Source organism: Leptonychotes weddellii, chromosome 14, assembly GCF_054177405.1.
Source record: "Leptonychotes weddellii isolate Sample4059 chromosome 14, ASM5417740v2, whole genome shotgun sequence".
Lineage (NCBI taxonomy): Eukaryota > Metazoa > Chordata > Mammalia > Carnivora > Phocidae > Leptonychotes > Leptonychotes weddellii.
In genome coordinates, this window is record NC_138382.1 from 25,178,109 (window position 1) to 25,205,033 (window position 26,925).

Below are 26,925 nucleotides of genomic sequence, written 5' to 3' on the forward strand. Positions count from 1 at the left end.
ACCTGGATGCAATTAACCTGACACTACATTATGTTATCTTGGCTTGGGGTTTCCTAGGTCATACGGGTTATGTGAATTCAAATCCTAAATCCATTTGGGGATATGGTAGTGGTTTCAAAATGTCAAAGGAAATTGACACACATACATACATACACACACACACACACACACACAAATGCACACACAACCCGGCCCAAAGAGCCCATGCCATGACAGACAAGTCTCTCTTCTTCATCCTCCCCCTTTTCTGCTTTCCAGATTTTCTTCTACCCAGTAATTTCACTGAGGGTGTTGCCTTTCAGGGTTTCTGATTTCCAATGAGGGTCTCAGTTCCAAATCATGACCTTGTAAGAGCTTCACACCATGTCTTCTGTCCCCATAAGACAGATAAACTCAGACCTTTCTGTAACTGAGATGGGCAAATGCCTCCGGTACAGCAGTGGCATAAGTGCCAACTTAGTAAGCTGGTTTTCAGTTTCCTCCTTATTTTTGGCCTATGAGCATTTTACCTCTTTTTTTTTTTCTCAGCAATGCATTTTGGGTGTTTTTATAATAGTATTTCAACCTGTAGGTCTTGGTGTTTTGTTGCAGAATTTTTAGGCTTATTACATGACATGAGATATGGAATAGTACAAGAAACAGAATCATAGGTTTTAATTTTTCAAATTTAAAAATATCTTCTATGAAATAGTATTTTTATACACCTATCATATTGGAACAAGAATGAAGAATCGTATTCTAATCCTGATTTTGTTATTTGCTATTTGTGACCTTGGTAAAATAAGCTAACATTTCTCAAACTATCTTATTATCTTTAAGTTAGAGCATTGGATCGAGGACCTCTGAGATTTCTTCAATGAGTCTATTAAGTAAAAATGGCATTGGTGAAGGTTCAAGATGTAATAGTCATCACATTCCTAGCACTAACCTGCCATTCACTATGTATCTTTCATTACACTTGGCTCAAGTTTTAAATTGTCCTTTTGTTGACCCAGGTTTTTTTTTTTTTTTATTGTAGTAAAAAAACACAGACACAGAAAACTAACCTTCTTAATCATTTTTAAGTGTACAGTTCAGAAATGTTAAGTATATTCATATTGTTGAATAATGTTGCCTTTTAAACTCTATAGATTACTTATTGATAAAGGACATATCTATTTCTACCATGTTACCTTGCTCTTACTCATCTATTCTTCCTTTCTTTCCCTTGACACAGAGGCTGGGACATTTTATCAAGGGAGGAATGCTACAACCTAAAATCATCTAACTAAGAAATTTTCAAAGTTCAAAGTTCTCATATTGCTATGATGATCTGAATGTTCATGTCCCCTCAAAATTAATATGCTGAAATCCTAGTGCCCAAAGTGATGACATACACACATGTGGAGCCCTCATGAATAAAATTAGTACTCTTAAAGACATACCACAGAGTTCCCTCGCCCCTTCCACTGTATGACGACATACCAAGGTGCCAGCTATGAATCAGGAAGAGGGGTCTCGCCAGAACACAACCATGCCGATGCCTTGATCTTGGATTCCCCAGCCTCTAGAACTGTGAGAAATAGATTTCTGTTGTTTATAAGCTACCCAATCTGTGGTATTATTATAGCAGGCCAAATGAACTGAAATACACACCTATTTGTTTTGTTTTTTCTTGAGCTTTTCTGCTGAATTAACACACAACTTTGGAGGTCTATGAACCACATATAGGTATATATTTAATTTTTGCATTGCAAACACAAAAAAATTTCTTTGATAAAATATTAGAATCATTTTTCTCAAGGGTCTCTTTGATATTCAAGTAATATTCTTTAGAAATGTCTATGCTATCATCCTCTGTGTTTCTTCTCTTTTTGTGGTTTTAATAAGTTTAATTTTGCTAGCTCCTCCTTTGCCAATGGTTTTGCACATGTTCTAGTTATCCAAGATCATTTATACTGACTTTAGGAATTCCCAAATATTTTGCAAGACTTTCAAATTCACTTTGCAGTGGTTAGCATTACAGTATTAGATGTGTACAACATCGGCACCTAGACAAGGATGTCCTTGCAATGGCCTTAGACAAAAACTACTGTTAGTGGGGGAAGGAATGTTTAAGGATATCTAATTTTGTGAGGCATCTAATTCACTAACACATATTTTTATGTCATGATTTTTTCTGCTTCACTATGCATCATAAACATGGTGGTGAGGTTAAATAATTAATACTCAGAAATTAAGGCCCCCTCCTCCTCTGTTAGTCACCAGTATTCCTTCAACCAGATGACCTCTTTCATTTAAATAAAAATTTACTTCTGATTTTGTTTTTATCACTTCTATTTAGATGTCAGACCTTAAGGATCAAGGTCTTGGGGTGCCTAGGTGGCTCAGTCAGTTAAGTGTCTGCCTTTGGCTCAGGGTGCCAGGCTCCATGCTAAGTGGGGAGCCTGCTTCTTCCTCTCCCTCTGCCCCCTCACCTCATGCTCTCTCTCTCTCAAAAAAAAAAAAAAAAAACTTAAAAAAAATAAAAAATCAAGGTCTTAAATTAGTAGACCTCTGGAAAAATAAGACAATATTACACAACTAGTTATTTTAGTGTATGTGGGGGGGAACAATCAAACTTTTCTGGTAGTTGTAAAAAGAAAAAAGTAAGCTTGGTTGAAATTTCCAATTGCCATTAATTTTGGAGACAATGTGAATAGAATTTAAGTAAAAAAGATATATTTCATCAATTCCAAAAAGCAGATTTTTTCCCCCACATTTAAAAATTTCCAGTATCAGGATGCATGTTAAAAATCAAGAGTTACAATTTACATAATGAGCAGTTTTTTTCTTTTTTTCAGCTGTACCTAAATAATATGCCTTACAATCCATGGTGTTTTAAGTTAGAATGTAGTCTAAAATTCTAATCTAAGTAATAATGTACTACCAACTACTAGCCAAAATATTAAAATGAAGCAATGGTTACGTAGAATGCAACTTTCAAGTGGATGCATTCCATCGATAACAACAGTAATAGCAATCCACATATTCCTTCCTACGGCAGGTACTGTTTTAGATGTTTTACTTAACCTATTTAATACTTACAACAACACTTTTTCATGTAGGTTACTGTTACTTGCCTCTTTGTTGTCATGGGTGAGGACACTTAAGCAATGAGGTTAAATGACATAACTTCTCAACCATGTGTGAGGGCCAACATCTCACACATAGTGAGTAAATTAGATGTTTTTCTTAGATACAAAGTTTCTACCTGTTGGTAAACAGAAATAAGGGCTACTCTAGATGAAGGATTTTATGAAAACATATTGCTAATTGTTAGTATCTCTCAAAGTATAGATACCTCTTGGCAGCAAACAAACATAGCTTTCCTCATTTAGACCCTTTGGTAGGTAGAATAATGAGCCCCTAAAGATGTTTACATCCTAATCCTTGGAACTCATGAATATATTACTTTAGCTGGCAAAGGGACTTTGCTGATATAATTGAGGGTACAGACCTTCAAATGGGAAGATTATCCTGCATTATTCAGGTAGACCCAATCTGATCATAAGATCAAAGAATCTTACCCAGCTGCAATCTGAGGAAGATGTGACTATGGAAGGCTCAGAGAGAGGCAACAACTCTGGCTTTGAAGACAGAAGGAAGGTGGCCATGAGCCGAGGAATGTGTAGAAAGGCAAGGAATCGGATTCTGGAGAGCCTCCAGAAAAGAATGTAGCCCAGCTGATTCCTTGATTTTAGCCTAATGAGACCCAAGTAAGAATTCTGACTTACAGAACTGTACAATAATAAATTTGTGTTATTCCTAATACTCTTGTGCTGTTCTAAGCCTCTAAAATTTGTGGTAATTTGTTACAGCAGCAATAGGAAACCAATACAGGCCCATTCAAGCAAATCTAGTTCAATGAAATATCCTACAGTATATGAAAACATTTTAACATGTGCAGAAACCATTTTTTTTGGATGAATCAACGTATAAGGTCTGGCAAAGTATTAGAAAAGTAGTATCCATTAACTTGTGAGTAATGTGTTGTTCTGATGATGCTTTAACAAAAACAGCCCGACTGCCTGCTTGGTGTTTTCCCATAATGTCTCACAAACCATTCTAACTGTGGATGGTACACGGACACTTTAAATTTTCATAGTATTTTTACCTTTATCTTCTATTTACGGCATGTATTGCTGGTTTGTACTCATAAGAGTTATTTTTGACTATATTTTAGTGTGTGACCACTAAGTTTACTCAGTCTCCCGCGAGTGTCATGAAGCGTTGGCTTCCGGGCTGGTGTCCCACCCCGCTGAGCGCTCCAGGAGGGAGTCACTCGCCTCAAGTTCCTGGGCATGCGCTACACGAGGAACACGAGGAAGTACTAGATATAAGCCAGCAGCAGGCCGCGATCGCGGACACGGTCTCCAGCTATAAGTCAGCCCTTAAGGACTGCCGCAGTGCGAGCCCACGGGTATCTTCAGATCCCTCTGTTGTCCGTAAGACGCGCAACCGGCAGGCAGGCGATATCAAACTTCGCGATACTTGCAACGGTCGCGGACCTTTGTGTTAACCGGCTTCCCGGGGCCAAGAAGGCAGGAAGACTGCTCCGCCCATGTGAACCAAGATTTTGTTATCGCGAGACCGCAATGACAGTTCAGGGGCCTGATCTCGCGGGATTTTCCGAGCCAGGGCTGAAAGTTGCAGGGGAAGGTAGAGGTAGGGCCAACTCTGAAAGGGAGGGTCAGGGGTCCGCTTGCCGGCTTGCTTTCTCCCCCGGCGGAACGCGAGATGACTAGGTGAGCGCCGCCTTGCCAGCCTCCACAGCGCTCTCCAGCTCTGCCGCTGTCTGGGACGCCGCCTCCCCTCTCCCTGGACCCTCTCGGGCTCCACCTGTGTTCCCTCTCGTCCGCTGGCGTCGCGCTTCAGGGGGGCGATGTACGAAGGGCTGCAGGAAGTGGCGTTGGCCTCAGTCTTCCCGCCCGCCTCCTCCTTCAGGTCCTCGGCTGCCTGCCGAGTATTGTACGCAACCAGGCTGCCCGGCCCCTCCCCCTGGCCGGATGGATCCCTCTGCCCCCAAGCCTCGCGCGGAAACCGCCGGCAAAGGTACAAGCTCGGAGCTCGCCTCTCAGCCTAGGCACCTGTCTTTACTGCGCTGGGTTGGACCCGTTCCTGCCAGTTCCCTTGGGGTTGGGATTTTACCTTGTGTCTCCTCTGAATGACAGCCGGAGTCTGGCACCAATTCTTTGGGATTCAGTGTTGAGAACCTGGACTCTGGAGTCAGACTGGATCTACTACTGGCTGTGACAGTTACTTGCTGAACAACTTTGGGCAGTTTCTTCATCTGTAAAATGGAGATCATTGCTGAGTTCCTATGATTACGAAATAAGATAGTGTATGCAAAGCACTTATGTGACCCAGGTCCATAATAAGCATTCAGTAAATGTGTGGTATGTTTATCCTTTGTCCTTGTATGCCCCAGTTCTTAGCGAATGGTAGACGTTTGTAGTTACATAGGTGAATAAAGGTTGAGATATTCAGTTCACATTATTTGATTACACAAAGACCTTATATATGATGTACTGAATCAGGGCCTTACAGTCAACCTTTATTGGGTCCTCAAGAGAGGGTTTAAGGAGGGTGTGGCTATCTAACAAGTCAAATGGGATGCCTTCTTGTCCCCGTATTAATAGCTTTCATTATTAAAAGTGATATAATAAGAACTATCAGATATTGAGTGCTTGTTCTGTGCCCAGCAATATGCTGATTATTTATCTCCATGCTTTCCTTTGAGGAAGGTATCGATCTCATTAAATAGATGAGGAATTCAGAACTAAAGTTTAGAGAGGTTTATGTAATAAGCCTCAACTCTGAAGGCTAGGAATTGATGACACTATAACTCAGGGATCACAAATATAACTACCCATAGAAGCCTGGCAGTTGAAAAAAGTAGAGAAGCTGCTGAGTGGAGATTGTAGTGACTGTGGTGCTCAGACCTCAGTTAAAAGGAGCAGGGACTACTCAGTTCAGGGACTTGTTCATTCATGTGTGCATGGTACAGTATGGTAGTTACAAGGTCAGATAGCTTGGGTCAAATCCAGGATCTGCCATTTTTAAGCTATGTAACCAAGGGCAAGTTGGTTAACCTTTATCTGTTTCACCATTTATAAAATGGAACTAACAATATTACTTACATGAAGTCATGAAAGGATAGTGGCGAGGCTTAAATGAAATAAAGCACATGCCTGGCACACATAAGTCTTCAAATGTTAGCTCTGTATAAATATTTGTTAGTTCTACAAGTATTTGAGTTTCAAACGTTGTTCTAGGTGCCCAGGATATAGTAGTGAACAAAGTAAGTCCCTGCTCTAGGGAACTAAGTTGAGATAAACAATAACAAATATTCCATATTTTTCTCTAAAAATGGAATTAAGCAGGGTAAAGAAAGAGTGGCAGGGAGTGCTATTTTAGATTCAGTGGTCAGAGAAAACACCTCTGAGGAGATGCCATTGGAGCAGAGACCTAAATGAAGTGAAAGAATCAGTCATTTGGGTATTTAGGGAGAGCGTTGATGGAAGGAATAGAAAGCTCAGGGGCTCTGAGGTGGGAGCATGCTTGCCATAGTTGAGGAACAGCAAGGAGACCAGTCTGGAATAAAGGAGGAAAGGAAACGACGTTAAAGAGGACCCTTCATTCAACCCTACAGGAAATCCTCCCAATTTAAGCTATTTGTTCTAGAATTTGATACAGAGAGGTTCCAGCCTTTGCTCAAACTTAACTGAATCTGTTTAGTTCTAGAAATTATTCAAACTAAGGAACCAAATAGATTTCCAGAAATTGTTGTATGAAGCCCATAGGGCTTTTGCACATGCTGTGTGCTCAGAGATACTCTTCTTAGATCTTCTTCCCTTTTAAATTATGTTTCTTCAATACTCTTTTCCATAGCACTTTGTTCTTATCTCCTGAAGCACTTGCTACAATTTCGTGTTTGTGAACTTTTTGGTATCTGTCTCCCTCGCTAGATATCTAGGATCTGTAAGATCAAGGGTGTGTTTTTGTTAATAAATTCAGCACATTTATTGAGTGCCTACTGAGTGCCGAGGCTGGGGATAAAACTTGAAAAATACAGACACTTTCCTGGAAAGGAAATTATTCTCTAGTGGGAAAGATAGATAAAAACAAGTAAACATAGTCATTAAACATTGTGATATGAGTTATGGAGGCAATAAAATACTGAGATACAGAATAAAAGGGTACCCTACTTTAAATAAGGTGAAGAGATGACATAAAAACAGCTGAGAAAAGACTTGCTTAGCATGTTTGAGTACAGAGAAAAATTGAGATGGGTTGGAGAGGTAAGTATTGGCAGATCATACTGGGACTTATAGGCCATACTAAGGAGTTTGTACTTTATTCTTTATGCAATGATAACTATGGAAAAATTTTAAATTAAAGATTTATTAATTTTTAATTTTTTTTAAGATTTATTTATTTATTTTAGAGAGAGAGCATGCAAGCAGGGGGAAGGGTAGAGGGAGGGGAAGAGAATCCTCAAGCATATACCCACTGAGCATGGAGCCTGACGCGGGGCTGGATGCCAGGACCCAGAGATCATGACCTGAGCTGAAATCAAGAGTTGGGTGCTTAACCGCCTGAGCCACCCAGACGCCCCAGTAATTTATATTTTTAAATAGTATTGTTGCTATGTGTAAAATGGATTGTAGGGGGAAAATGGTGGGGGCAGCAGAGAGAATGGTTAGGAGTTTATAGCAGTAATTTAGGAGAAAGCCAAAGGTGGCATGCCTTAGGGCAGAGGACAGCAAACTGTGGGCCTGGCCAAATCCAGCCTGATACTTATTGTAGATAAAGTTTTACTGGAACACAGCCATGCCCATTTGTTTATGTGTTCTCTGTCCCTGATTTTGTGTTACAAGGGTAAGAGACAGTATAGCCTGCAAAACTAAAATAATAAATAGCCCAAATCTGACTCTTTACAGAAAAAGTTTGCCAACAGTTGTTTTACAGAGGTGGTAGCATGATGGAGGGAAGTGATAAATTTTGAGGGAGAACCAGCAGGACTTTCTGATGGATTGGATGTAGGGAGTAATATAAAAAGAGGAATAAGGGCTGGCTAAATGTGTTCTATCATGAAAAGTTGGCTAGATGATGATGCCATTTAATGAGATTTGGAAAGAGCAAGGTTTAAGCAATATCATTTTTGACATTTTTTTTCATTTTATACCTATTGTGTGGTACTGTATATTTGTAGGTAATTGGTGTTAAAATGTGTATGTTGAATAATAAACACATTAATGACTTAAGTCCTTAAAAATTGGAAGGCATTTTCTGGATAGGCAAACAAATCATGTGAAACAGAAATAATGTGTTAAGAATTGCTATAAGGGTTAATTCTTAAGGCTCAAATGGTACTGGTACGAAAATAGGGCCCACTAATCTGTTATCCCTGTACAATGGATCAAGGTTTTAGTTTCATATTAAAACTGTGTCTTTTAGAATTGTGTGACAGTTCTCAAACCGTTTGGATCCAAAGATTAGGAGAACAGATTTTTCCTGGTGTACTTCTAATTGTTATGCAAAATAACCTTACCAAAGTTAGTGGGAATAATGGTTTTACTTTTGAGGAATAGCATAATGAGTTATTCGTGCTTAAGAGAATGTAAATATACTAGTCATATTATAATCACAAATGTTATAAAAACCTAACAAGAAATCATCGGAAAGACCCTAAGAAACTACTAATGGTCATCTGATCTCAATAAGAAATATGTGAGAAAAATAATTCCTAGTATTTTTACATCTGTAGCCATACAACTCCTCTGTAATTCTTGCTATAAGAAATTCCATTTAGAAAATTATTTTTACTTAATTTCCTCTATTTGGTATCTTTTAATTATACTAGTTGTATGCTCTAAAGATACTCCCCTCCCTGTTCATAGTGCTATATTTTCTGAATAGAAAATAAAATAGACGGGGCGCCTGCGTGGCTCAGTGGGTTAAGCTTCTGCCTTCGGCTCAGGTCATAATCCCAGGGTCCTGGGATCGAGTCCCGCATCAGGCTCCCTGCTCAGTGGGGGGCTGCTTCTCCCTCTCCCTCTGCCGTTCCCCTGCTTGTGCTCTCTCACTTGCTTTCTGTCAAATAAAGAAATAAAATCTTTAAAAAAAAAAGAAAATAAAATTGAAAGCTGTACAATTAAGCACGGAATAAATACATACAGAGAAAAGGGTCAGACTTTTCAAAGAATAATAAAATCTTAGCATAAAAGAGATCTTAGAATTCATCTCTTTTTAAAGAACTGCAAGCCTTTAAAACATAGAAGGGAGAAAAGCTGTGACAAAGCTGGCACTCATCACTCTGTGGTTGGATTAGAGATTCCCTTGGTTAGTTGTATACAAGTTCAGGGAACAGTTTAGAAGCAGTGATACTAGAAAAAAATGAAAAATAAAAATTTTTTTTAAAAAGAAGCAGCAATGTTGACAAGAAGTAACAGCTGTCTCCAGAGAAAGGAGATGGGAAAAAGCAGACAGGAAAATCACAAAAGCATTGCTGTCTAGAGGATTTTAGCTTGCTCATTATCAAGTCCCATTTACTATTAGTCTACCATATCATGAATAATATACATAATGTTCACGAATCATCATGAATATCTAAATCGGTGGTTCTCAACCCTGGCTGTGAATCAGAATGGCCCTTTGAATTCAACAGTGTCCACCAAACAAAGTCATAAAACCAGATGCCCATGGCCCATAGCCACTGAACCACAATCAACAGAGGTAGTGTCCAAGCATGTATGAGGAGATTATGACACACAGCCAGGGTGAGAATCACTGGAAATAAATTATATATCCTTTATTCTGCTTATTATAGGAGAACATCTGATAATATGTTTTAGGAGAATATCTATACATGTTATAATTTAGCTTGTTTCAGTAATTTGGAAAGGGTATTCGTGTGAGGTACATTTTTTTTTTCTCATAGCGGTGGATAAATGGGGGGTTACTTTATAAGGTAGATTTGGAAATTTTATTTTCTTCTTTATTATTACAGACATATGGCATCCAGGAGAAAGATGTCTTGCCCCTTCTCCAGATAATGGCACACTTTGTGAAGCAAGCATAAAATCTATCACAGTGGATGAAAATGGGAAGTCATTTGCAATCATCTTATATTCAGATTTTCAAGAAAGAAAAGTACCTCTTAAAAGACTTCAAGAAGTAAAATCTCTTAAAGATTGCTCCAGGAATTTTATATTTGATGATGAAGATTTGGAAAAACCTTATTTCCCTGACCGAAAATTTCCATCATCTGCTGTTGCTTTTCCATTATCTGAAGATGGAGACTCTATTCCTTATACTATTAACAGGTATTTGAGAGACTACCAAAGGGAAGGAGCCCAGTTTCTCTATGCACACTTCATCCAAGGAAAAGGATGTATTCTTGGTGATGACATGGGACTTGGAAAAACAGTACAGGTATTTCTGCTAATTGCATTATAACTAAAATTCATTACAGTCATTTTATTATGTACATGAATGGATACCATATACAAATCTCTGTTTGTGCTCCCAACTCTTATAGTAGCTATTTTGTGTGTGTGTGTGTGTGTCTGTGTTTCTCACCCACTGGCCAGGAAAGTCCTCAAAATTAGGATGGTGTGTAGTCATTATTTTATCCTTAGTACTTATTTAGTATTTGTGAAATATGTTACTCAAAATAATGTTTTGGTATAACTTGGCTTGATTTTACCTTTGGTAATACTAGTACTAAGATATCAATTATATTTAAAGTAGTTTAACTTTCTTAGCAATACTGTATGGAAGGAAAGTATTCTGACATTTGTTAAGCTACATAACATGGTTAAATTGATTTCTTGCAGGCCTTTTGTGTATATTGTTTAGAGTTTATCATATCAGAAGTTTCTTAATCTGGGATCCCTGGACCGCTAGGAATTCCACTGGTGAACTTCACAGAGGCTTCCTATTTCCCTAAAATGTGTGCCAGAATTTGTATACTTACATGCTTTTCTTCAGAGGGAGTGTATGTTAGTTATCTATTGCTGTATAACAAATTACTCCAAAATTTAGCAGCTTACAAGAGTATGCATTTATCATATTACAGTTTCTGTGGGTCAGGAATCCAGGTGCAGATTAGCTGGGTCCTCTGGCTCCACCTCTCACAAGGCACCAGTCCTCTCAAGGTTGGACTAGGGTGGATTCCCTTTGTGGCCACGGGGTTGTTGGCAGGATTCAGGTCCTTGTGGGATGTTAGACTGAGGCCTCAGTTTCTCATGAGCTATTTATTGGTGAAGGGCTCCCTTGGTTCCTTGCTACGTGGGCCTCTTACTGGAGTTTCTTACAACATGGCAGCATGCTTCTTCAAGGAGAGCAAGTGAGAGGGCAAGAGAGAGCACGAGTAAGAGGGAACTCATGGTCTTTTGTAACCTAATCACAGAAGAGACCGCCCTTCACTTTTGCCGTATTTGCTTCTTTAGAAGCAAATTGCTAGGTTCAGCTCTTACTTAAGGGGGAAGATTAAATAGGGCTGTGGATACCAGCAGGTTGGGATTATTGGGAGCCCTGTTAGAAGCTGCTTATCACAAAGGTTTGTGATCTAAAAAGATTAGAGTTCTGAAGCTAGACTTTATACTATACAATTACTCTAGTTTTTCAGGAGTGTTTGTCTAGTTTCTGATTAAATCCTTCTGTGTTTCCTGCATTATAATTGAATTTAAGCTATTTTATTCTTCATGACACCTCCATTGTTAGTGGAACTCAAAGGTAAGTGAAAAACTAATTTCAACATTTAAAAATAGTCTAGGGGCGCCTGGGTGGCTCAGTGGGTTAAGAATCATACTCTTGGTTTTGGCTCAGGTCATAATCTCAGGGTTGTGAGATTGAGCCCCACATCGGGCTCCGCGCCCAGCTCAGAGTCTGCTTTGGATTCTCTCTCTCCCTCTCCTCTCTCTGCCCCTCCCCCTGCTCACATGTGTGTGCTCTCTCTTGCTCTCTCAAATAAATAAATAAAAATCTTTAAAAAATAGTCTAATAATGCAATTATGTATAAAGCTCTGATATAAAAAGCTAGAGTAAAACTAAGTCCTTCAATAATCATAGTGTATCACCATGAGCCGTACTGTTTGTCTCTTTAAGTCCAGGCAATGCACATAGTTCTAGGCTTGCACATTGAAGGTGCTCAATAATTGCTTATGGAATAAACAAATTTACTTTCTCAGGAGAATAGGTGGCAAGAATAAAGAATAAAGCCTTTAGGAAAATATCATCTGTGACCAAGGTATATGGATGAATACTAGAGGAAAATAAATAACTATAACCATAAATAACTAATATGACTATCTTTACATACAGTTTTATTGTTTTTGCCCATGCTAGAATGTCTTTTCCCACACTTCTTTGACTAGCCAATGCCTGCTAATCTGCAAAATCAGAAACATGAAGATGCTACTAAAAGAGACCGTTTTGGGAACTAGTTGGGAATCTCCTCCCATTAAAACTACCATATACAATTCAAATTCTTATGCATGTTTTAGGCTCAAATTTAGCTTTCATATCTGAAGTCCATGTTATAAAGAAATTTCCTTTATTTTATGATGTATTTTTTAAAGTGATTTTACTGCAAAATTTTATATTACCTGACACACTGAAATCCTTGGAAGGCTTTCAATTATGTTTTGAATGTGCTTTGAAAGTCTTGAGGGCTTATCTTCTGAAGATTAGGACATAGTTTCTATACTAGTTTTGATACTTAGCTGGATTTTTCTGATCCTTGGAGACCTACATCCCTGGTTATTATTCTTATAGCTCAGAGAATAATTTCTACATGAATAGGAGGTTTGGGAGATCCATTTAAGGTGGAGCTTCTATAAATACAATGACTAAACCAGTTGAAGAAATGTGGACTATAGTTAGTTTAGTAGAATTTCAAAGTACAGTAGAATTAGGTGAAAATGGTCTATGAAAATTTACTGTTGGCATTTATTACCATTGGCATTTACCATTTGGACTGTAGTATAATCTTATTCATTTTTTTCCTTTTTTCTGATAACATCCCTTAAGTTTTTCCCTTCTCACATTCTGACTTGACCATAATATGAAATTGAACTTTTCTTTTTAAAAAAGCTTGGTTTACATCCGAAATAAAGTTTGTTTCCCTCATTTCAGATTTAAAAATGTCAGCTCAATATTTTACATTCTTCAAGGGATGAGGATTTTAAAATGTGCATTTGATCTAGTGACATTGGAAATTATTGGTATCTTGAACAAGAGCTATTTTGCTGGAATTCAGTGGGGGAGGGGGGCTCAAGCCAAATGAAGTAGGTGAAGGCATAGACATGGGAAGTATGCTTACTTCTTTAAGAAAGGTGGCTTTGAAAGGAACAAAAGTGACCTAGTAATAGCTGAAGGAGGATGGAATTTTGAGGAAGTTTCTTTTTTGTTTGTTTGTATCATTTGGAAAGAGGAGGAACTTGAGTATTTTTTAAGTGAATTGGAAGGATCTATCTGATTGAGAGGGAACAGTTGAATATACAACATACATAAACATATGTATGCATATATTTCATATATACTGGTCCATGAATACACAGACATAAATAAATGTGCAAAAGATGGAGTCACTACTGTCTTACAAACTGATTTTTCCCCAGGATGTTCTTATGAATCTTTTCAAACATATAGAAGGGTTGGAAGAATTGTACAATGAATACCTATATACCTACCACCTAGATTCTTTTAACATGTCATTATACATGGCTTTATCACTTACCTATCCATCCATCAAGCCATGTTTTGTTGCATTTTAAAGTAGCAGACATTAATATATCCTATCCCCAAACACTTGAGCATATGTGTCATTAGCTAGTTAGTGTTTATTTACAATTCTTTTTTTTCATTTTGAAGTAAAATTTACAATGACATGCACAAATCTTAAGTATACCCACCAATCCATGAGCTTTGACATCTGTGTAAGCCAAATAAACCCTTTAAAGATACAGAACATTATCATCACTCTAGAAGAGATCAATTCTGTTTCTTCCTGGTCTTCCCACCACCCCCAAGAGGCAATCACTGTTCTGCTTTTTTATATCATAGATTAGTTTTGCTTTTTTATATAAATAGGATCATACATGTACACTCTGTGTAAGGCTTCTTTCACTTAGCATAATATTTTGAGTCTCATCTGTGTTATTGACTGCATAAGTAGTTTGTTCCTTTTTATTGCTGGTAGTTACTCCATTGTTTAGATGCTGCATTTTGTTTATCTATCCTCCAGCTGATGGACACCTGAGCTGTTTCCAGTTTTTAGTTGTTATGAATAAAACTGTTAAGAACTCTCTTGAACAATCTTCTGTGTATTCACTTTTCTTGAGTAAATAATTAGGAATGGAATTATTTGGTCATAAACTAATGTATGCTCAGTTTAATAAGAAATTGCCAAACCTTTTCCAAAGTGTTTGTACCATTTTGCATTCCTGCCAACAATGTATGAAATTATGGTTGCTGTATATTCTTACAAAATTTGGTTTTGTCAGTCTTACTAGTTTTAGCAGACTTGTTGGTTGTATGTGTATATATTCATTTGTATGTTGTGTATGTACTTTTTAAAGTTACAGTTGATATACATTAAAGTGCATAAATTTACAGTGTATGGTTTTGTAAGTTTTACATATAAATGCACCCAAGAAATGATCACTACAATACCACAATCAAGATAATGAACACATCTATTACCCCAGAAGTTTCCTTGTGTTCATTTGTGCCCATGATGTGTTCAACACCAATAATTCATCTGTTTTCACTTTTAGTTTTAATTGGACTAAGAAATTAAAATTGGGAATGAATGCAAAATCCTAGACTTTTATTAAAATTTCCCAATATTTTACAGAATTCTCAAATTCATGGAATTTGACAAATTAAGTTAAAATTAAGATCTTCATCATCTTGGATAGATGGACAGGTTGAATTATGAATTATCATAATTAGGAATATAGTTTTCTTATAATGAAACAATCCGTAGATGAATTAAGAGGAAAGCAATGGATTAGGTTTATATTGCTTAATTTAAATTGTCATATAGTATCTAATTGGTATCTTTTCTGCCTTTTCAGTAGCCTTTGAGGACCAGTTTGCCTATAATTCAAAAGAATATATGTATCTTTGTGTGTGTGTATCTGTGTGTGTGTATGTGTGTGTGTGTGTGTGTGTATGATTCTGTCTTTAATTATAAACAGTAAAATGCATGGATCGAAAGTGTACAGTTATGCGTATTTAACTCGTATATATGTATATATATAAAACCACTACTCTAATAAGATATAGAACATTTCCCTCACTATATAGTTTCCTCATGTCCCGTTCTAATCAATACCCAGTTGCCTGACCTTTTCATTATTGTCCAGTGCTTGAACTCTGTCATTTGTGAAACATTCTTTTCGCCTCCTTTAGTCTGAGTTCTGCATCAGCCATTTTGTTCACATCAATCTCTTGCTGAATTTTTTTTTTTAAAGAAATTTTTAATTTACTTATTTGACAGAGAGAGACACAGCGAGAGAGGGAACACAAGCAGGGGGAGTGGGAGAGGGAGAAGCAGGCTTCCCGCTGAGCAGGGAGCCCGATGCGGGGCTCGATCCCAGGACCCTGGGATCATGGCCTGAGCCAAAGGCAGACGCTTAACAACTGAGCCACACCAGTGCCCTCTTGCAGTTATTACTATTTTTATATAGTTATTACTATTTTCTGCTCATCAGTTTTTTTCTCAGCCATGCTTCCTCACCTCATCTCCTTTCCCACTGTGCCCCACCCCCAAATCAACTGGATTTCAGACTGCTGGCAGATACAAATAAGCCTTTCATCTAAGCTTTTCCAGCACCTAGCACAGTACCTGGCATGTATTAGGTAATGAATATGTTTTTATTGAATGGACCAATGAATTTTAAGTTGGATTAGGTAATCATGTGTTATAGCTTATATTTAATGATCCCTATATGTTAGGCTCTGTGATAGGCATTTTCTGTTAAGCCTACATGTTAATTAGGCCTTGTTGCCCCCATTTTATTGATGAAAAAATTGAAATTTATTGATACATTATGTAAATTGCCCAACGTCACATAGTTAGTATAAAACTGGTTGGTCAGACTCCAAACTCCTGCATTACACTGCCTTATATAATATGGGCTAGAAGTGCAAATTTTGTTAGAATATTTTAAAACTCAGCACAAGTTTTGACCATTCTTATATGTCATCATTTTATAATCTTTTAGATAACATAATTTGCTGAAAAATCTACTTTATTGTGATATACAAGACTGTATGCAACTCTCCTTATCTCAGTGGAATGATGCTAACGAAAACAGCTCCTGTTTATTGAATTATTGATCTGTATTAACTTGACATTTTACATTTTTTTTAACTTTTTCAAGAACTAGAATAATGGTGATTATACCTTAAATGCCCAAATGTCTCTCATAAAAATATAAGGTATAATTTAAAATTTTTTTATTGAGGTGAAATTCACATAACATAAACTAACCATTTTAAAGTATACAAGTAACTTAGTGCATTCACAATGTTATGCAACCCCATCTCTCTCTGTTTTAAAATTTTTTATCAGCACAGAACACCCCAGAAGTAATTACCTTCATTTCCCTGACAACCACTAATGGGCCTTTTGTCTATATGGATTTGCCTTTCCTGAATATTTCATGTAAAAGGAATCATACAATTGTGACCATTTGTGCCTGGCTTCTTTCATTCATTTAGTATGATGTTATCAGGGCTTATCCAAGTATATCAGTACTTCATTCCCTTTATGGCTGAGAAATATTCTGTTGTATGTAAATACCACAATTTGCTTTTCTTTTCATCCTTTGGATTGTTTCCACCTTTTGGCTGTTACGAAAAATGCTGCTATCATATACAAGATTCTGTGTGGACATAGCTATCGTTTCTTTTGTTTATGTACCTAGTAGTAGAATTACTAGATCATATGGTATTTCTATGTTTATTTTTCTGAGGAACTGGTATACCATTTTCCACAGTGGCTACACCATTTTACATTCCCATCATCAATGTGTAGGGTTTCCTATTTCTGCACATCCTTGTCAATACTTATTATTTTACTTTCTTCATTATAGCCATTCTAGTGCATGTGAAGTGGTATCTCGTTGTGGTTTTGATTTGCATTTCTGTAATGACCAATGATGTTGAACAACTTTCCATGTGCTTTTTGGCCATATATAATATATATCTTCTTTGGAGAAGTATGTATTCAAGTTGATATGTAGACTGAATGTTTGTATCCCCCCAAAATGCATGTGTTGAGACTTTAATCCTCAATGTGATAGTATTATTTGGAGGTGGGGTCTTTGGGGAGTGATTAGGGATGAGATTAGTGACACTGTAGGAAGAGATAGGAGAAAGTTTGCTTCCTTTCTCTGCTCTGTCATCTGCGGATACAACAAGAAGACTTCAAGTATATGTCATCCACCAATAGAGACAGTTTTACTTCTTTAATTTTTATGTCTTTTATTTCTATTTCTTGCCATATTTCACTGGCTAGATAGGATTCCAGGACAATTTGAATAGAAGCAGTGACATCCTTATCTCATTCCTGTCTTAGACAGAAAGCATTCAATATTTTAACATTAAGTATATTAGCTGTAGGATTTTCATACTGTCTTTTATCAGATGCAGGATGTTTCCTAATTTCTGAGGGTTTTTTTGGTAGTTACTGTGTATTGACTTCATCAAATATGTTTTCTGCATCCATTGAGATCATCAATTTTTCTCCTTTTCTCTGTTAATATATGAATCAATATGATTTATATTGATTGGTTTTTTTAATCTTAAACTAGTTCTGTATTTTTCAGATAAACTCAATTTGATCATGAGGTATTGTTTTTATATTTGCTGGATTTAATTGGCTAATATATATATATTTTTTTTAGCTTTTTTTTTTTTAAGATTTTATTTATTTATTTGACAGCGAGAGAGGGAACACAAGCAGGGGGAGTTGGAGAGGGAGAAGCAGGCTCCCTGCAGAGCAAGGAGCCTGATGTGGGACTTGATCCCAGGACCCTGGGATCATAACCTGAGCTGAAGGCAGTCGCTTAACCGACTGAGCCACCCAGGCGCCCTAATTGGCTAATATTTTAAGAATTTTTGCCTTTATATATTTATTATGGATATTGGTCTATAGTTTTCTCATATTATGTTTGTCTGGTTTTGGTATTGAAGTTATGCAGATCTCATAAAATAGAGAAGTGTTTCTTCCTCCTTTTTTTACTAAAAGAATTGGGTAAAGTTTCTGTTATTTTATACTTAAATATTTGATAGAATTTACTAGTGACATCTTTTGGACCTGGAATTTTCTTTGAGGGAAGGTTTTTGATAATGGATTCAATTACTTTAATAGCTATGAAGCTATTAAGAGTTTCTACTTCTTCCTGTGTCAGTTTGGTAAATTGTATTTTTCAAAGAATTTATCCATTTCATCTAAGTTGTCAAATTGATAAAGATTTCCATGATATTCCTTTTCACTCTTCTAGTCTTTGTAGGATCTGAGTGATACCTCTGCATTTTTAATGTGAATATTTTATATTCTGTTTTATTCTGTTTTTTAAAAGATTTTATTTATTTATTTGAGGGAGACAGAGTGTGTATGCGTGTGCGTGGCACGAGTGGGGGAGGGGCAGAGGCAGAGGCCCAGGGAGAAGCAGACTCCCTGCTGAGCAGGGAGCCCTATGCTTGGCTTTGATCCCAGGATCCTGGGATCATGACCTGAGCCCAAGGCAGACTCATAACTGAGCCATGCAGGCGCCTCTCTGTTTTATTCTTGATAGCCCAACGAGGTTTATTGATTTTGTTGATCTTTTCAAAGAACCAACTTTTAGCTTTGTTAATAAAAGAATCTGTGTCTTAATATTTAAAGTGTGTCTCGGGTAGCAGAAATAAACAAAATAGAAAGTAAACAAACAAAAACCAATAGAACAGATCAATGAAACCGTAAGTTGGTTCTTTGAAAAGACCAACAAAATTGATAAACCTTTAGCCAGATTCATAAAAAAAAAAGAAAAAGAAGAAGAAAAGAAAAAAGAGGACTCAAAATCAGACATGAAAGAGGAGAAATAACACCTAACGCCATAGAAATAAAAAGGATTGTAAGAGAATATTATAAACTAGAAAAAAAAGGATAAATTCCTAGAAACATAATCTCCCAAAACTGAATCAGGAAGGAATAGAAAATTTGAACAGACTGATAATCAGCAATGAAATTGAATCAGTAATCAAAAAACTCCCAACAAACAAAGGTCTAGGACTGAAGGGCTTCACAGGTGAATTCAACCAAACACTTAAAGAAGAGTTAATACCTATTCTTCTCAAACTATTCCAAAAAATAGAAGAGGAAGGAAAACTTCCAAATCCATTCTATGAAGCCAGCATTACCCTGATACCAAAAGAAGATAAAAACACTACAGAAATGAGAACTATAGGCCAATATCTCTGATGAACATAGATGCAAAAAATTCTAAAAGATATTAGCAAACCAAATTCAACAATACATTAAAAAAACCCCACAATCAAGTGGTATTTATTCCCGGGTTGCAAATCAACCATGATATATGATATCAATAAGAGAAAGGATAAAAACCATATGATCATTTTAATAGACACAGTGAAAGTATTTAACAAAGTAGAACATCCATTCATGATAAAAACCCTCAACAAAATATTTCTAGAGGGAACATACCTCAACATAATAAAGGCCATATGTGAAAAACCCACAACTAGCATCATACTCAATGGTGAAAACTGAGAGTTTTCCCCCTAAGGTCAAGAACAAGACAAGGATGTCCATTTTCAGCAGTTTTATTCAACATAGTACCCAGAAGTCCTAGCCACAGCAATGAGACAAGAAAAAGGATTAAAAGTCTTCCAAATTGGTAAGGAGGAAGTAAAATCTTCACTATTTGCAGATGACATGATGCTATATATAAAAAACCCTAAAGATTCCACCAAAAACTACTAGAACTGATAAAGGAATTCAGTAAGGTTGTAGGATACAAAATCAATATACAGAAATCCATCACATTTCTATACACTAATAATGAAGCAACAGAAAGAGAAATTAAGAAAATGATCCAATTTACAGCTGCACCAAAAATAATAAAATATCTAGGAATAAACTTAACCAAGGTGAAAGATGTATACTCTGAAAACTATAAAACATTGATAGAAGAAATTGAAGATGACACAAACAAATGGAAAGACATTCCATGCTCAAGGACTCAAAGAACAAATATTGTTAAAATGTCCATACTACCCAAAGCAATCTACAGATTTAATGCAATCCCTATCAAAATACCAAAAGCATTTTTCACAACACTAGAACAAACAATCCTAAAATTTGTGTGGAACCACAAAAGACCCCAAATAGCCAAAGCAACCTTGAAAAAGAAAAATAAAGCTGTAGGCATCACAATTCCATATTTCAAGTAATACTGCAAAGCTGTAGTAATCAAAACAGTTTGGTGCTGGCACAAAAACAGACACCTAGATCAATGGAACAGGGTAGAAAATCCAGAAACAAATTCACAGTTATATGGTCAATTAATCTTTCACAAAGGAGGCAAGAATATACAATGGGGAAAAGTCTCTTCAACAAATAGTGTTGGGAAATCTGGACAGCTATGTGCAAAAGAATGAAACGACCACTTTTTTACACCATACACAAAAATAAACTCAATGAATTAAGGACCTAAATGTGAGACCTGAAGCTATAACAATTCTAGACGACAGCACAGGCAGTAATTTCTCTGACACTGGTTGTAACACTTTTCTAGATATATCTCCTGAGGCAAGGGAAACAAAAGCAAAAATAAACTATTGGGATTACATCAAAATAAAAAACTTATGCACAGCAAAGGAAATAGTCAACAAAACTAAAAGACAACCTACTTAATGGGAGGAGAAGATATTTGCAAATGACATATCTGATAAAAGGTTTATATCCAAAATACATAAAAAACTTATAAAAACACCCCAAAAAAACCCAACCCCCAAATAATACGATTAAAATGGGCAGAAGACATGAACAGACATTTTTCCAAAGAAGACATACAAATGGCCAACAGGCACATGAAATATGCTCAACATCACTCATCATCAGGGAAATCAAATCCCCATCAGAATGGCTAAAATAAAAAACACAAGAGAAAGCGAGTGTTGACGAGGATGTGGAGAAAAAGGAACCCTTGTGCACCATTGATGGGAATGCAAACTGGTGCAGCCATTGTGGAAAGCAGTATGGAGGTTCCTCAAAAAATAAAAATGGAATGACCCTATGATCTAGTAATTGCACTACTGGGTATTTATCCAAAGAATACAAAAACACTAATTCAAAAGGATATATGCACCCCTATGTTTATTGCACCATTATTTCCAATAGCCAAATTATGGAAGTAGCCCAAGTGTCCATCAATAGATGAATGGGTGAAGAAGATATGGTGTGTATCTATATCTATATAGATATGTATAGATACACACACACACACACACACACAGGAATATTATTCAGCCATAAAGAAAAATGCAATCTTGCCATTTGCAACAACATGGCAAGCAAAGTCAGTCAGTCAAAGGCAAATACCATATGATTTCACTCTATGTGGAATTTAAGAAACAAAGGGAAAAAAAAAGAGTCAAACCAAAAAACAGACTCTTAACTATAGAGAACAAACAGGTGGGTTACCAGAGGGGAGGTGGGTGGGCAGATGGGTGGAATAGGTGAAGATTAAGAGTACACTCATCTTGATGAGCACTGAATAATACATAGAATTGTTGAATCACTATATTATACACCTGAAAATAATATAACACTGTATACTAGCTATACTGGAATTAAATTAAAAAAAAATAAAGTGGGTCTCTTGTAGACAACTCTATCCATTTTGGCAAACATAGATATTTAATTGGAGTGTTTAGTCCATTTACATTTCTGTTATATTTGGATTTGTACATACCATTTTATTATTTGGTTTTTGTTTGAACAGACTGTTTTCTGTCTTACTCTTCCTCCATTCCTGCTTTCTTTTGGGTTGCTAGGATATTTTAAAAAATATATTTCAGTTCTTCTATTGGCTTTTTAACTATTTACATTTTTTTTTGTTGGTTGCCCTAGTGATAAAAATATACATTCCCAACTTTTCACAGTGTGCTTAAAGTTAATAATAATAGCACTTCATGTAAAATATATCTTCTAATGAAATGGGTTGTCCTATTCTTATTTTAAGGAAACTAATGTTGGGAAAGTTAAGTGTAATACCTAACTATACCCATACAATATCTAAATTTTGAAAATTAAACCAAACTTACATTCCCAGAATCAGCCCAACTTGGTTTTAGTATATATTTCTTTTTTATATTTCTGTGTTACATTTGCTAAGGGTTTTGCTTCTATATGAATAAGAAAAATTGGCCTATAAATCTCCTGCATATGATATTCTTATCATATTTTCTTATCAAGATTATGTTCCTCTCCTCTCCTCTACTCTTCCCTTCCCTTCCCCTGCCTTCCCTTCCCTTCCCTTCCCCCTTTCCTTTCCCTTCCCCTTCCCTTATACCTTTTCTTTTCTTTTTTCTTTTCTTTTCCTTCCCTTCCCTTTCCTTCCCCTTCCCCTTTCCTTTCTCTCTTTTTTTTTTTAAGCAGGCTCCACAGTGGAGCCCAGCGTAGGGCTTGAACTCAAACTCTGAGATCAAGACCTGAGGTGAGATCAAGAGTAGGATGCTTAACTCACTGAGCCACCCAGGTGCTCCAGAACTGGCATTGTATCTTTCTTAAGCATTGGTAGACTTTATTGGTGAAGCCATTTGACTTTTAGTTTTCTTTGTGTAAGGTTTATAATTATGTTTAGATTTAATAGTTTTATGAATATGTAAATTTTATGTTTTTTCTTGTGTCAGTATTGATAACTTCTGTTCTTCATTTCTTCTAAATTTTTAGTTATTGGCATGACATTCTTTATTATGTCCTTTGTGTGTGTGTGTGTGTGTTTGTGTTTGCCTCTTAGTTTTTCTTCTTCATTAATTTTCTGGGGGCTTATCACTTTTTAAAAACCTTTCACAAGAATGATCATTTGGCTTTGTTGATCCTTTTTATTATATGCTTTTCTACTTACACATTTTATTTATAATTCTGTTTTTTGTGTTATGTTTTCTGTATTTTTATTAATTTTTGAAATAGATTCTTAGATACTTATTAGCAGCTTCTTTTCTTTTCTAATATAGGCATTTAAGTCCCTAAAACATGATTTTAGGTGTAGTCTAAAAGTTTAATATGTAATTATTATTTATTATTATTAAACTCAAAATGTATTCTAATCTCAGTTGTGAAATTAGAAGTATATTCTAATATACTTCATTTTTAATTTTATACATATTTTTAAAGATTTTATTTATTTGAGAGAGAGAAAGAGAGAGCAGGAGCAGGAGGTAGGGGCAAAGGGAGAGGGAGAAGCAGACTCCCTGCTGAGCAGAGTCCCAAGCAGACCACACTGAGTGCAGAGCCCTACACAGGGCTAGTGATCCCAGGATCCTGAGATCATGACCTGAGCCAAAGGCAGATACTTAACCGACTGAGCCACCCAGGCACCCCTTATTCTAATATACCTTAAAATATATTTCTTCTTTGAAGTATATTTCTTGCTTTATAGATACTTGTGGATTTTCTTTTTAAACTTTTGTTATTTCTAATTTCTCACATCAAAGAACATATTCTATAATATTTCTATTGAAATGTATTGAGATTTGCTCCATGACCTTGTATGATGCCTTTGTAAATATTTCTGTGTACTTTATTAATTTTTTAAAAGATTTTATTTATTTATTTGAGAGAGAATGAGAGGGAGAGCACAACCAGAGAGGGGGCATAGGGGCAGAGGGAGAGGGAGAAGCAGACTCCCTACTGAATAGGGAGCCTGACATAGGGCTCAATCCCAGGATCCTGAGATCATGACCGGAGCTGAAGGCAGATGCTTAACTGACTGAGCCACCCAGGCGCCTCTCATATTCTTTTCTTTAGGTTTTAATATTTATATGATTTATTTTTCTAAAGTAATGATTCTTTCCCCCCATAGGGATACCTCAAGTACTTCCCCCCAATCTTTAAAACAACTCTGCAAATACTTATTTTTGCTATTTTCATATATTTTTACAGTTATTCAAAGAGATTAACTTGCCCAAGTTTACATAACTGCCAAGCAACTAAGGCTGAAATTTGAACCAAAGTCCAATTGATTAAATATTTCTTGCTCTTCATTACTTGAGGTTGTATTTCCTTTATTATGTCTCTTTGTCTTTTTTACTTGGTATTTAGAGAATAGCTGTTATTCCAAGTGGTGTGTATATTGATGAATTGTCTTAGTCTATCTTAAAATAACATTCTATCATTCCATCTATAATTATTAGATGAATAGAAGTGCACAACTTTATGAGCCAAATAAACTCACAGGGTTTATTTTTTATAGGGAAAAAAGAATGTATATCGTTTATTCTAATAGAGTATATGAAGAGATAGTTGCCATGGAGAGAGACAGATAAGGTAATGTCCCAACTGATGAGATCAAGAAAGAATTCATTGAGTAGGTAAAATTTACCATGGAAGAGATAGCCATGTGAGAATTCTTTTTTACTGTATTCAGGGGTAAGGTGTACTGTACATTTGTTTGTTAATATATAAAAGAAAACCAGTACTACTATTTCATATTGTTTTCTCCTGTAACAAATCTATTTGTACATACTCAAATTTTCACTAATTGGGTAGTTAATCATGTAAGCCGTAACATTTTGTCCATCTTGAAACATTTACACAGTAATTAAAAAGTTTTTTTTTCCTCCCAGGTTATTTCATTTTTGGCTGCAGTTTTGCATAAAAAGGGAACTCGTGAAGATATTGAAAACAACATGCCGGAGTTTTTACTAAGAAGTATGAAAAAGGAGCCCCCTTCTATAGCAAAAAAAGTAAGATGTTTAGAAACATACAGCTTATGAAGCTGGTATTGGGAAAGTACACAAACACACATTACAGTACACAGCACACATTATAGTATAAATTCAAAACATATAAGTTAAAGACATTAAAATGTTTGTTTTATAGATCTAATTCTTGAAGGATTATCAGTTTCATCCTCAAATTAAGTATGATTGACTCTCAAAGTGGCAAAATACAATTTTAGCTTAAAATTTTTTGGAGGTTTTCAGTCTTTTTCTTGGCTGGATCTATATGACTTACTTTCATTAATTTGTTAAATTTTCATAAATGTATATGTAAAGTTAATCAAAGTCCATTATATTGTTTTTTATTTATGTGAGAATGAAAAAGGAGACAGTTATAGATATTGATAACAAAGGTATGTCATTGATAAAGTTGTTCAGCAGAATAATTACATCCTGAAAATCTGAAACAAATTCTTCCTACACAAAGGACTGTTGAAGTTGGAATTAGAAAGACTAAGGTCTAGGTGTGTCTTTGTCTCTGCCCTTGTGACTATGAATGGTATTTATGTATACATTTCAGCTTTCTCCTTTGTAAATGCATGTTTATAAATATCTCATATATGACTCATAAAAAATAAGAGATTTCTAATAAAATAATGAAATGCAAGAAAACGTATATTTTTGTGTCTCACTTTTAATATTCTTCTCAGGAAACTGGATAGAAATAAAGATGAAGTGATTTTATGAAATCTTTATTTTATTATGGTAATGAAATCACTTTCTACAAGTCAAGTTTTAAACAGTCTCATCTATAATAGAGTCTTATACATAAGATTGCTGAGGCCAATTTACTATTGTCTATCTTTGGGGCATTTTAGTGCAAAATTTTGAGAAGTATTGGCTTATGGTATTATTATTACTTTAAAATTTTTATTATTTTTAATATTATAAATACATCCTGTGTCAAATTTAATTTGATCCTAAAGAAGTATTATAATTTTCTTTTTTTAAAGCATATTTTTTTGACCTGAGCCATTTTATTTTAATTTTATTATTTTTTTTTGAAATTCAATTAACATACAGTGTATTATTAGTTTCAGAGGTAGAGTTCAGTGATTCATCAGTCTTATATAACACCCAGTGCTCATTACATCACATGCCCTCCTTAATGTCCATCACCCGATTACCCCATCCCTCCACTCCCTCCCCTCCAGCAACCCTCAGTTTGTTTCCTATGATTAAGAGTCTCTTATGGTTTGTTACCTCTTTGATTTCGTCTTGTTTTATCTTTCCTTCCCTTCACCTTTAAAGCATATTTTTAATGTGTCTTTAAATCTTCTAGAGTTCAGATACTGCTTGTAGTCCTGTTTTCAGTTGTTATTTGATTCTAAATGTCAGTGCAGAATTTATTAATATCTTATGTCAGTTCTGATAGTTAACGGCAGAAAAACAGCAGGGAAAAGTAATACTTTAAATAGGTGAAGATATTAATATATAATATATATTTATTTACATTTATATATTTATATAGGCACATATGCATGTATATGTGTAATTCCTTGCTATAATATACACAATTTTTCTACCTCCTTCAGTTCAATTCTTAAGTATTTATTTTTAATCTTATATTCTAATAAATTTCACTTAAGTTGTATATGTTTTTTTGAGTACTACTTTGTCTGCATTTCATAGTTTTCACTAGGTGGTCTTTTCAAAATTGTCTGTGACTCTATAGTTTTTCTCTTTTACCCAAGTACTATTTAAAGTGAAGTTTAAAATTTCCAAGTGAATAGATATTATTGGGGAATGGAGAATGATGGGAGTATTTAGCCTTTGTTGTTGATTCTACTTTTGTTGTTCAGATAATACTGGCTTGATTTTTTTTTTTTTTTGTGGCTAAATCTGTGGTCAGGTGTTTTTTTTTTTTTTTTT

General features: G+C 35.7%; 1 protein-coding gene and 1 long non-coding RNA gene across 3 annotated transcripts in view; one reads left to right on the top strand and one right to left on the bottom strand.

The window, feature by feature from the left end:
• Positions 1-475: 475 nt before the first annotated feature.
• Positions 476-26,925, bottom strand: part of LOC115945126 (uncharacterized) — a 114,896-nt gene continuing 88,446 nt past the window's right edge. Inside the window, exon 3 of the long non-coding RNA XR_004079591.2 lies at positions 476-5,311. This is a non-coding gene — a long non-coding RNA (uncharacterized LOC115945126). The remainder of the gene's footprint in view (positions 5,312-26,925) is intronic.
• Positions 4,871-26,925, top strand: part of ERCC6L2 (ERCC excision repair 6 like 2) — a 77,858-nt gene continuing 55,803 nt past the window's right edge. The window contains exons 1-3 of one of the 2 annotated variants that reach the window (XM_081802943.1): positions 4,871-5,073; positions 10,034-10,458; positions 24,898-25,017. In XM_081802943.1, coding sequence (XP_081659069.1) covers positions 5,028-5,073; positions 10,034-10,458; positions 24,898-25,017 — 591 coding nt within the window. In that variant the 5' untranslated portion in view covers positions 4,871-5,027. Of the gene's footprint in view, positions 5,074-7,220; positions 7,323-10,033; positions 10,459-24,897; positions 25,018-26,925 lie in introns of those variants that run through there. The other variant, XM_081802944.1, reaches the window with a different exon arrangement.